This window comes from Nycticebus coucang, chromosome 22 (assembly GCF_027406575.1).
Source record: "Nycticebus coucang isolate mNycCou1 chromosome 22, mNycCou1.pri, whole genome shotgun sequence".
NCBI classification, from domain to species: domain Eukaryota; kingdom Metazoa; phylum Chordata; class Mammalia; order Primates; family Lorisidae; genus Nycticebus; species Nycticebus coucang.
In genome coordinates this window covers 36,795,408-36,808,157 of record NC_069801.1, presented here as the reverse complement: position 1 = coordinate 36,808,157, position 12,750 = coordinate 36,795,408, and the positions used below count along the sequence as shown (strand labels likewise).

General features: G+C 49.0%; 1 protein-coding gene across 1 annotated transcript in view; it reads left to right on the top strand.

Moving 5' to 3' along the window:
* Positions 1-378: 378 nt before the first annotated feature.
* The window catches only part of SLC2A1 (solute carrier family 2 member 1), a 34,496-nt gene continuing 22,124 nt past the window's right edge, over positions 379-12,750 (top strand). Inside the window, exon 1 of the mRNA XM_053577343.1 lies at positions 379-673. Coding sequence (XP_053433318.1) covers positions 656-673 — 18 coding nt within the window. The 5' untranslated portion in view covers positions 379-655. The remainder of the gene's footprint in view (positions 674-12,750) is intronic.

Sequence of the window (12,750 nt, the reverse complement as noted above, 5' to 3'; positions counted from 1 at the left end):
TGACAGTACGTGTATTATTATCCCTAGTTTACCGAAATTATCCAGTGTCAGAATGAGTACTTCAAAGTTCTAGCTCTTAAGCAATTCTCAGTGTCACTCTCAGCTCCCCTTACTGCCGGGCATAAGCTCCACCATTTTACCAGAGGAGGTCGCAGAGGCTCAGAGAGGTATGCACACTTGTTCAGGTCACACAGCAAGTGTGCATACACCCTACCGGGTCCCAGCGTACCGAAAGCACGGAGACTGGCAGCCCCAGCAAGGCCTCGGATCCAAGCCCTCCCGCCCCCTTCTCGGTCCCTCGCCCCCTCCCCGCCGAACCCCGCCCCGGACGTTCTGACCCAGGCCCCGCCCCGAGGCTCTGCCCACACACCTCCAAGCACACCGGCGGCGCCAGCCAATAGCTGGGGTCCTATAAACGCCACCGCCCAGGCGCTCTCGGACGAGAGGCAAGAGGTAGCACTGACAAGCTTGCTGATCACTGGCCGCGCGTCCCAGAGTGAGTGTGCCAGAGAGTGGGAGACCAAGCGACCGAGCGACAGAAGTCAGAGTCACAGTCGGAGTCTCGGGACGGGAGCAGGATCCGAAGAACGCCGCCCTCCTGCTAGCAGCCATCCGCTCACCCGGCGCTGCCAGAGCCACCAAGCGCAGCGCGGCCATGGAGCCCAGCAGCAAGGTGAGTCGCGCGCTCGCGGGCCCTCCCCGCCCGGGACAAAGGCGCAGGCCCCTGCGGACCCCTCAGCCGGCCTGGGTCTTTCCTGCCCTCCGGCAGCGCTGTGAATCCGGGGAGGACTTTCAGAGCCTGGCTTGGCGCTGATCCAGGGTTCTGCGCCCCGTGGGGCCGGAGGGCTCGATGGAGATGGGTTCAGGATCTAGCAGGCAAGAGGGCCCCACGTGCGTAGTTGGCGCCCGCACTGAGTACCCGGCTTCCTTCCTGGGGCGCCGCGCCTTCCACGCGGCCCAGCGGGGGCTGGGGACAGAGGCCCAGGGCGCTGCACGTCGCACACGACCTCGCCCGCAGCAGCCCTGCGCGGGCTCCTCCCGATGCGGGGGAGGGGGCCCGAGCGCGGCGCCCATTGGCTGAGCAGGCCGAGCCCACAGCGGGCCCTGGCCCCAGCGAGCTTGGGAGGCGAGACCCGCCCCCGCTCCCGGCCTGCTGGGACCCAGGCTCCGCTAGCCCCGGCAGCCTACTAGGTGCGCGGCCTGGCGTGGGGATTCCTACTGGCCACGGTACCAGCATCCCGAGGTGCCGGGGCTCGAGCTCGAGGGTTGATACTAACAGCCTGTCTCTGAGGAGGTCTTTTCCAAGTAGTGCTGGCCCCAAAGCTTTTCTAAGCCCCAGGGAGAAGTGTTCCGAGGAGGAGCGTTTCCCTCCTCGGGTGGGACTGGGCATGGCCGGGCGGGGAGAACACCCTGGAGGGCCGCCGCCCCAGTGCCCGGGGAGCCGGGAGCTAGGAAGGGGCCCCAGGCAGGAGTTGAGCGGGAAGAGCGCACACCAGGGGACTGGGTGCAAAGGACTCGGGTCCAAGGAGATGAGGACTCTTTCTCTGAGGGCGAACAACTGCCTAGATGTCATCTCTCTCTCTCTCTCTTTTTTTTTTTAATCTGTAAACGGGCTTCTTCTGCTGTGGATCTTTGTGACTTTTCCCCCAAAGCAGTTCCCTTTCAACAAGTAGGTATTGAGCTCCTCCTGTGTTTAGGGTATTATTTTTTTCCTCCCTTCCTTCCTCCAACCTGTATTTTCAAGCTACTTTTTTCTTTTGAAACGCTCCTTTTTGTTTGTTTGTTTGTTTTGTTTTTTGAAACAGAGTCTTGCTTTGTTGCCGGCGATAGAGTGCAGTGGCATGCCTGGTCAGGGCTCACTGCTACCGCACTCTCCTAGGCTCAAGTTATCCTCCTACCTCAACCTCCAGAGTAGTTGAGACTACAGGCAGCACCATGGTGCCCGGCTAATTTTCTTTGTTTTTCTGTAGAGAAGGGGTCTCGCTTTTGGTCAGGCTGGTCTGGAACTCCTGACCTCAAACGATCCTCCAGTATCAGCTTCCTAGATTGCTAGGAATACAGGAATGAGCTACTACATCTGACCACACTCCCTCTTATCTACTTAGATTTTCCCATCTCAGCTGAGAAGACACAAAGATAACCCTTTTTTTTTTTTTTTTTTTAACCTGGGACTTGGGCATAGGACTGAATTCTGAACGGTCTTTTTATGGACTGTGGAGGCGTCCAGCAGGACTGAGCAGGGTGACCCTGGGCTGTACTCTCAGTGTAAAAAGGCTCCTTCACACCTGTTGAATCCAGATGATTTGGTTCACCCTGCCTTGGCCCTAACTTGAGATGAGACCCTCGGGTGAGACTCCTTGACAGACAAAGCTGAGCCATAATGGTGCGACATAACTAGATGAAAATGCAGTGAGGGATGGGTGCAATTGTTCATGCCTTGTGATCCTAGCACTCTGGGAGGCTGAGGCAGGTAGATTGCTTGAGCTCAGGAGTTTGAGACCAGCCTGAAAAGAGTGAGGCCCCATTTCTACTAAAAGTAGAAAAACTAGCCAGGCATTATCATGATAGGCACCTGTAGCCCCAGATTCTCAGGAGGCTGAGGCAAGAGGATTGCTCAAGTCCAAGAATTTGAGGTTGCTATGAGCTATGATGATGGCATGGCACTCTAGCCAGGGTGACAGAGTGAGACTCTCTCAAAAATAAGTATATAACAATACAGTGAGAAGCGATTTTAATTAGTGGCCAGGGCTGAGATCCTGCGAGTCCAAACTGTTGTCTCAGGGCTCCGGCAGGCCACTTAACGTCTCTGGGCCTCAGTTTCTCTGTCTGAAAGATAGAGATCACTTTTTTTCACTTCCTCAGGGGAAAGAACTGTCTACTTGGCATGTGATGCCAAATATGAGTATTTATTTGTTGAGCAGTAAGGGGATACTCTGAATGGAGACAGAAAATTGGAAGAGAAAATCAGCAGGCTCTGGCTACAGTATGTTTCAGCATCATCAACTATATAGTCCTGCTGATTCCTCGTCAGCCTGGAGCTCAGGGGAAGAAATAACTTACCCAAAGCCCACACCATAGTGAGTGGCTAAGCTGGATTTGAACTCAGGCCACTCAGGACTTTCATTTATGTCTCTACCGTCTCTTTTTCACAACATGTTTCTTGAATTTTGGGCTGAGGGAAAAGAGTTTGCCTGTCTTCAAGGGTGGCCCTTGCAACAGCTTGTTCTAAATGCTGTAGTGGGCAGGTGTTTTTCATGCAATGTTTTCCAAATTTTCCCTCTCCACCTTGTCAATAAATAAATTGGAGGCAACTTTCTTCCCAGTGGTTTATATTTATAAATTTATGTGGATGTATTGTGATACTAGGAGATTACATGCCTATATGATAGAAATTTCAAACAACAAATATGTACCAGAAAAAATTATGACAAATAGTTACTTTCTAAATCTCCTATGGAATAAAACCTTCTCCTTTGGAGTATGCTGATTTAATCAGTCGGTACAGCCTTTTGTGCAGGATTTTTTTTTTTTTTTTTTTTTGAGACAGAGCCTCAAGCTGTCTCCTTGGCATCTCAGAGTGCCAGCAATACAGCTCACAGCAACCTCCAACTCCTGGCCTTAAGCGATTCTCTTGCCTTAGCCTCCCACGTAGCTGGGACTACAGGCGCCGCCCTGTCCAGCTATTTTTTGGTTGTAGTTGTCATTGTTGTTTGGCAGGCCTGGGCTGGATTTGAACCCTCCAGCTCTGGTGTATGTGGCTGGCACCTTAGCCACTTGAGCTACCCTGTTTTCCTAAAAATAAGACATCCTCTGAAAGTAAGACCTACTTACAGGAAAGATAAGACATACCCTGAAAATAAGACCTAGCGCATCTTAAAATAAGAGCACACCTTAAAATAAGACACTGTCTTATTTTCGGGGAAACGGTATAGGCGCCGAGCCTGCTCAGGATGTTAAACTGAAGCTTGGAGAGGTTGTTTCACTTGCCTCAGGTTTTTTTTTTTTTTTTTTGACAGAGTCTTACTTTGTCACCTTTGATAGAATGCTGTGGCATCATACCTCAAGCAACCTCAAACTCCTGGGCACAAGTGATCTTCTTGCCTCAGCTTCCTGAGTATCTGGGACTAATAGAGTACCCAGCTATTTTTCGAGATGGGGTCTCGCTCTTGCCCACCTACCTTGGCCTCTCAGAGTGCTGGGAATATAGGTGTGAGCCATGGCACTGGGCCTTTGCCAGGTGTTCCTGGCTCTGAAGTCTTGGTTCTGCTGTTTCTTTCTCTTCATTTCCTAGAAACTGGGCATTGACTTAGCTGACTTCCCTGTGTTCTCTGTAGTTTGTAGAGCTTAACTGAATGGGAAGTAGCAGATGGATTCGCCTTGCCTCCTGGCGAGGGGTTTGCCCACAGTTGCTCCTGGGCTGAAGGTGAGGGTGAGCCCTGCCCCAAATATCTCACCCCACACTTTGTTAAGAACTTGTGGCTAGTCGTGGCTGTGCCCTCCAGAGAAGGAAACATTAGAAATCTGCAAGGTTTTTCAGCCCCTTGATGGTGCAAAGAGCATAGGCTTTTAAAGTCTTATGGATGCGATTTAGAATCCTAATGTAGCTCAGCTGCCTCATCCGCAAAATGATACCATTTCTTTTCATCATTAGGATGTCTGTAGAAAGTTAGAAAAAAATATATAGGTATCTGTCCCCATAGATGCTCCATAAATGTTCTTGCTTCCTTGGACTCCTGTGATGCATTGCATTTACCTGGGCCCAGGTGACCTGTGCCTGGGCCTTGCCCTCCATCCAAAAGTCTGGCATTCTGGTGATGTAAGCTTTGGGGGAGCCAAGATCCCAGCCTGTGAGTATTACTTAGGAAAATCATTAAAGCTTTTGCTGACCTGTTCTTCCCCAGCAAGGGCTTGTTAGGAAGCCAGTAGAGGTAAGAGAGTACCTGGCCCAGAGAGGGTCAGCTAATGTGGCTGCCCTGCCCTGCCTCAGGCTTCTTTGCTTTGCTTTTTTGCCTTAGGCTCTCCACTTACCTGCCTAGGACTTACATGTCCAGTGTCTCCAGGGATCCCCACAGCTGCCCAGTGGGGACTACACAAGTCATGATGACTTCATAGTCCAATGAAAAATGACTTTGCCAACGTCACATATTTAGCCTCCCACCCCAAAATATACTGCCAGTCTTCTTAGGATGACATAAGGGGATAAAGGAAAGACAGACCAGGAAGAGACCACCCAGCCCGTGGCCAGCCCTCCATTTGACAGTGGGAAAACTGAGGCCAGAGAAGGGAAGAGACTTATCTAAGATAAAACTATCACAAAAGATATGAGGTGTTCTATAGTGTTTAAAGAAAAAAAAAAAAGATGTTTCTTCTCCATATCCTTGTCTTCTGTTGTTCTCTACCCACCCCAAATGAGCAGGATCCTCCAGACTTAGGGACTTCCCAATTTCTTTTTGGATTCAGTGGGAGTGTAAAAGCTGGATTGGGCATAACTTGACAACTGAAACTTCTGTGAATGAAAACAAAACAGTAGATGTTCCCATGAAACTGTGACCTTGAATAAGTGGTTTTCCAGAGTTTCCTTCTCTATAAAATGGAGGTTTTGCTACCCTGTGTGGTGAGACTGGCCCAGTGCCCTAAATCAGGGTGGTGGCTATTTTAAGTGGAAAGGCCCTTTGTGTGGCCAGTTTGGGTATATAAACCATATAAACAGACCCAAGATGATCCTTGTCCTGTGCTGAGCCATCCAAGCATTCAACCCCATTTGTCCCGGAGCTGGGTCAGTCCCAAATCCCCACTAATCAGCTTGTAGCTTCAAGGAGCTCAGCTTTGCCCAGTGCCTCCTGGTCACGGGGTATCAGGGCCCAGATCTACTCCAGCACCAGGGGAACAGGCATCTAGCTCCCCACTGTCCCCCAGACTGGCAGAGCTGGGGAGGACTGGAACAAAAAGGAAAGTGTACAGCATTGGCTTGGGGCCTATAACCTTATTCCTTCCCCCACCTTACTCCTGGGCATAGATGTGACAAAGACCAGACTCATGGGCTCAGAGAGGTTATGTCCAGACCAGCAGGCTCAGCCCTGGCCACAAGAACAAGCCTCCATTTGTTACTTCCCTCCAAGGGAGGGGTGGAGTGGAGCCTGAGGCTCTGTCACCATGAGGCCTGGCAGTAGCTAATGTAGAAACAGTGGGGTTTTGCAGTGACTGGCAGGGCTCCCAGGCCTCGAACCGAGGCAGAAAGAAGGCAGCGTCCACCCTTTTCACAGCCTCACTGGCTTTTGCCTCTTCAGGGCCTCTGCAGCCTGGAAGGGGAGAGAGTTCTTGCCAGACCCCAGCTGATGGAGCCTTTGGCTACCAGTGCCTCTGCTGGACAGAACATCTATCCAAATCGCCTAGCCCAGAGCTCATCTCCCCTTGCATGGCATTTGGAAGCAGGAAGGATAAGGCTCCATCAGAAACAGCTCTACCATTTGACCCTAGGCCAACCGCTCCTCTTGTGTCACTGGGAATAACACCTACCTCTCTGGGTCAGCTGCACTGAGGCTCGCAGGGAGCATGGGGTTTGTGCAGCAGGCTTAGGTTTTACAGACAGGCCTTTTGAAGTACAGAAGTTATAGAGCCAACTATAAAGAAGGATTAAAAAAATGAAAGAATAAGTGTCTTCCAGTTGTGAAGGTTTGGTATTTACCCTCACAGATCTCTTTTGTGCATGTGTGGATGCATGCCACAAGGGCCTCTGCTGGAGGAAGCAGTCAACTGTCTCAGGATGGAATAGTTCCTTGCTAGAGGAAAGAAAGAAATAGCCACTCTAGACTCCTTGAGTGCCGAGCTATGGCCATTCTTCCTAAGGACCTCCTGCCCCTGGGTAGGTGCCTTCTTGGGCTCCCTGTTGTGTGTGATAAGTTGGGGTGGCCCTCACAGCTATCTAAAGTTACCCCTACAGGATCCTGGCCCTAGATACCTGGTGTGCTGCTCTGGACTCACCTTGCCTCCATCACACAGTTCTGGGCGCTACCTATGGGCACAGCCAAGAGCTCCACTTTATCACAGCCACACCATTCAAGTGGTCAAAGCTGATCGTGAAGATCAGCAGTCCTGGCTAGCATCACCACCATCTACAGCGTGATGGTGGAAGTCTTCATTGCCAGCTCCCTGAACAACAAATGGCATTAGTGTCTTCAGGAGTTCCTTCCAGCTGCATGTTGGCCTGAGTGTGAGATTGAGTAGCCAGCAGCTGGCTTTGCCACGAGCATCGTGGGGGACTCCAGCGTGCAGGGCACTACCCAGAAGCCTGGCTATTTGTGGGGATGTTTCTGATCCTCATCTTTGCTTCATGGTCTCATTGTCACCTGCATTCTTTCCACAGCGAGCTTGAAGTAGCCCCTCTTCCAGCTCACTGGCCACAACATATGACATTGAGATCACTCCCCTTCCTCATTCCTGAATGAGCAGCTGATGGATGCACATGCTGGGGCAGCAGCCCCCTCAGTAGTTAGTCTTAGGAGTGCACAGTGTCCTGTGCCCCGTCCTTGCCTCTGCCTGCCTCTGCCTGCCCTGTGCTGTGGACGTCTGGGCCCACTCATCACCAATCCTGCCCACACCCATCTAGAGTGTCATTTTCCTCTTCACTAAATGTTTCTTTGTAAAAGATCTGGCCTATTCATTCATCCATGGGGTACTCCTCCTTCTCCCAGCTATATAAAATATTTAACTAGAGTATTGCATTGTGGGGTTACCATTTGCTCTAAGACTTCCTTGGATGGAACCACCCTCCCTCTGGCCCTGGGCCTACCAGGCCCTGGTGCCCAAGCTGTGTCCAGTAAAGTTCTCAGACATGACTGGAAAAATATTCTTGGGTTTTTTTTTTTTTTTTTTTTGAAGTACAGAAGTTATAGAGCCAACTATAAAGAAGGATTAAAAAAATGAAAGAATAAGTGTCTTCCAGTTGTGAAGGTTTGGTATTTACCCTCACAGATCTCTTTTGTGCATGTGTGGATACATGCCTATAAATGTCCTGGGTGTGTAATTGGATCACACTTTCTACATAGTTTTGTGTGGCCTCACCCTTAGAGGTAAACGCTTGCAGTGTTTCTCTGCACATACAAGCAAGTATCATTACACTAGTTCATCAACCCCTCCTTCCTTACAAATGTACATCCTATATACATCGTACTTTGCTTTTTATCCCTCAACAATCTACCCTGGGGATCTTTTCATAACAAGTACATACTGATGTGTTGCATTTTTTTCCAACAGCTGCATAATATTCCATTATAGGCATATCTGACTATGATTAAGAAATAGCATTCCAGCTGGGGACAATGGCTCATGCCTGTAATCCTAACACCCTGGGAGGCCAAGGCAGGAAGATTACTTGATATCAGGAGTTCGAGACCAGCCTAAGAATGAGACTATCTCTACAAAAAAATAGAAAAATTAGCTGGATGTGATGGTTTGCACCTATAGTCCTACTTACTAGGGAGCCTGAGATGGGAGGATTGCTTGAGGCCAGGAGTTCAAGGTTGCAGTAAACTATGATGACACCATTGCACTCTAACTTGAGTCACAGAGTAAGACCCTGTCTCAAAAAAGAAAAAGAAGAGGCCAGTGCAGTGACTCACACCTATAATCCTAGCCCTCTGGGAGGCCGAGGTCGATGGATTGCTTGAATTCAAGAGTTCAAGACCAGTCTGGGCAAGAGTAAGACCCTATTTCTACTAAAAATAGAAAAACTAGCCAGGCATTGTGGCAGGCACCTGTAGTTGCAGCTACTGGGGAGACTGAGGCAAGAGGATCACTTGACCCCAAGAGTTTGAGGTTGCTGTGAGCTATGACGCCATAGCACTCTAGCCAGGATGACAAAGTGAGACTATGTCTCAAAAAAAAAAAGAGGCTCTGCACCTGTGGCTCAAGCGACTAAGGCGCCAGCCACATACCCCTGAGCTGGCGGGTTCCAATCCAGCCTGGGCCCACCAAACAACAATGGCAGCTGCAATCAAAAAATAGCCGGGCGCCTGTAGTCCCAGCTACTTGGGAGGTGGAGGCAGGAGAATCACTTAAGCCTAAGAGTTGGAGGTTGCTGTGAGCTGTGAGGCCATGGCACTCTACCCAGGGCGACAGCTTGAGGCTCTGTCTCAAAAAAAAAAAGAAAAGAAAAAAGCTAGCATCCTCACCTTTTTTCTTTATACCACTCACTACCTGATGTACCAAATGTCTTTATTTTCTGCCCCAGCCCCCGATTAAAACATCAAGTTCCATAGGTAGGGATTTGGTTTAGTTTATCACTGTATCCCCATGGACCAGGACAGTATCAGGGACATGCATTCAGGTATACTGTTTGCTTAGTAATGTGATTTATCCTTAGAATCTTCTCTTATGAAGAACTGAAGCTTTAGGAGAAGGGACTTCTTTTTAAGGTCACACAAGTAGAGAAGCTAGGACTTGAATGTGTCTGCTGAGAGTGACAGTGACTGTTGCATGTACACAGTCTTAGCAAATTAATTTTATCTTTGTTTAAGTAGTGTCTGTCTCACACTGATTGTGTACTTTCTCAGGGGTATCACTTTCTCTAGTGTCCAGATCCTGATTTGAGGCCCTCACTCAAATTCATTTTCTTATTGTAGGATCCACATCTTTCTTCTCAAGTTACTTAAGGAGGATATTTTTTTTTGCCTGGAAGTCTTTGGAAATCCAGTGCAGCTCATGCATTGGGTTTGCTCAGGGCACCTGAGGCTTAAAGCAGAGATTGACCAACTTTTTCTTTCTTTCTTTTTTTTTTTTATTAGTATTAGATCACAGGCTGTGTACATTAATGCGATCATAGGACACCATGCACTGGTTTTATAAACAGTTCGACACATTTTCATCACACTGGTTAACATAGCCTTCCTGGCATTTTCTTAGTTATTGTGTTAAGACAATCATATTCTGCATTCACTAAGTTTCACATGTACCCTTGTAAGATGCACTGCAGGTGTAATTCCACCAATCACCCTCCGTCTGCCCAACCTTTCGACCAACTTTTTCTATCAAAGGGCCAGATAGTAAATATTGTCACCTTTTGGGGCCATCTGGTCTCTGCACTAGGCACTCAGCTTTGTGACTGTAACACAAAAGCAGCTGTAAACAATAAACAAATGTGGCTACATTCCATTCAAACGTAATTGTTAGTCACACAAATTTGAATTTAATATAATTTTTACGTACCCCCAAATACTAGATGATGTCTTTTCTTTTTTTCCCAAGCCACTTAAAAATGGAAAGCCCATTCTTAGCTGGCAAGTTGGGTTTGGCCCATGAACCATAGTTTGGCTTGGAGCAAAATGCAGTAAAGTGTCCCAAAGGTGTCTGAGCTTGAGCCTGGGTGGTCTTGGCTCAGAGCGGGCAAGGCTCAGAGAGTTGCTGGAATGGAATGTGACCTACATAGAAAGTACCAGGTAGAAACTTTCTTTCCTTCAGGAACCAACACCCAGAAGAAAGGGGGAGGACCTGAGCCGGAAAGGCATATAATTTGGCTTCAGAGGCCCTAAACTGGAAACTTCCTGAAGCAGAGTTATGCACTTTTTCCTCACTGAGCCTCCCATGTTATTATCCATGAAGTGAGAGCAATCTCTCTCCCAGAGTGTGTTCATGGTGATTAAATCAAGACTTGTGAGCAGCCCCTGGCAGAGTGCCTATCACCTGGCTGGTGCTGCTGATAAACAACTCAAGGCTGAAGTAGGGTAGCAGGAGGCTTGGTCTTGTAAGAATCTTGAGATCATTGGAAGGCTTGAAGGATATGGCTTTAAGAGTAGCCAGTGCCTGAGGTCACCTGAAGGTCAGGCTTCCAACTGTTAGCCCATCACTCTACTTTCTGAAAAGACTTGGCAGGATGGAAGGGGTCAGATGGTAAAAACACCAGGCTAGGAAACCAAAGACTTGAATCTTAGCCCTGGCTTCTGTTTGCTGCCCTCTGACCTCAGGCTACCCATCTATCAAATGAGAATGTTTGAACAATCTGCAATTTCTGGAGCTTCTTTCTTTGTTCAAATGAAACCTTAGAAAAGACACATACAACAAAATAAAAAAGGAGGTGGCATGGAACAGGTAAAGCCCACCCCTGGTATATACTAAGCCCATGTCCCGCCATGCTCCAGTGTACCTCAGGAAACTGGGCAGCAGTGGGAGGAGGACAACATGGAGTGACATCTCAATTCTGCCAGCTCTGGGCCCCTACTCTCACTGAGAATACCCTGAGTGGCGGTGGCCATGTGCCCTCCCTCTGCCAATATTGACTAGAGGACACAGTCCTCTAGGAAAGACGTATGTATAGGTCAGAAGGCCATGTGATGGGGCCAGAGCCATCTGGCATCCCAGTCTGTGGGAGGAGGGGTGCCTGAAGCTAACATCTGGGTGATGGCTTCCTGGAAGAGGAAGAGCTCAGTGGGCCTTGGGACACCCAAAATTGGGATAAGGTGGGCAAGGAGTTGGGAGATGAGATAGATAGTCCAGGCATTTACTGAACTGAGGGGACCATATCACTCCTAGGAGAGTCAGGATTTGATCTGCGTCTATCTGACATCAGAGGTCTGTCCTCTACAGACAGCCCTGTAGGCTTGGGGTGAGGGTTTTGGGGGTTGCTTTTAGCCTCTTTTCCCAGAGCTCTGATGTTCCAGCACTCATCATGGCTTGGATAAATGGCTGAGTTCAGTTGAACACTGGTCTGGCAAAACTGATAAACATAGGACCAGTTTTGCCCAAAAGTCCAATTGAGAAATAATGGGGGCGGCGCCTGTGGCTCAGGTGGTAAGGCGCCGGCCCCATATACGTAGGGTGGCGGGTTCAAACCTGGCCCCGGCTGAACTGCAACCAAAAAATAGCTGGGCGTTGTGGCGGGCACCTGTAGTCCCAGCTACTTGGGAGGCTGAGGCAAGAGAATCGCTTAAGCCCAGGAGTTGGAGGTTGCTGTGAGCTGTGTGATGCCATGGCACTCTACCGTGGGCCATAAAGTGAGACTCTGTCTCTACAAAAAAAAAAAAAAAAAATTCACTGTCGGGTGGTGCCTGTGGCTCAGTGAGTGGGGTGCTGGTCCCATATACTGAGGGTGGTGAGTTTAAACCCAACCCTGGCCAAACTGCAACAATAAAAAAATTAAAAAAAAAAAAAAGAGAAATAATGGGTTTTCAGGTGTTCTTTTGTTTGTTTGTTTTTGCAATTAATCTGTGCTGCCCCTTCCCTGGTCACTCTGGCTGCAGAGATGATAAGACTCAGGTCCTATTCTTAAAGAATTCCCAGTCTGAGTGGCAGATAGGCACTAAGCTAGAAATTGCAGAAGATGTAGCAAGGCAAAGGCCTGGACAAGCATGGAATGTTCTGGAAGACAGCTCCATCCTCCAGGTGGTGATGGCTGCAATGGGAGGGGTTTCTAAATTCTGAGCTCTACATTGCTCACCACCTCTAAAAAAGGCTTCCACAAGAAAGCCACAAGCTGTGGGGTTTATACCCTTTCTCTAAATTGTCACCAATGAGTCTATCACTGTGACACCAAAAAGAATTCATATCGAACAAATGGACTTCATTCCCGTGGGTCAGTTCCAGCCACAGGAACTGGGGGCAGTGTACATTTGCCGTGGGAACTCTGTCAGGCTCCATGGTGGGCACTAACACAGACACCTAGACAGCAGCCCTTTCAGGAAGGAACTTGCACCTCCATTTTCTAGGTGAGGAAACCAAGGCCCAGAAGTTACCACGTATCCCAACCCCAAGGTGAAAGGA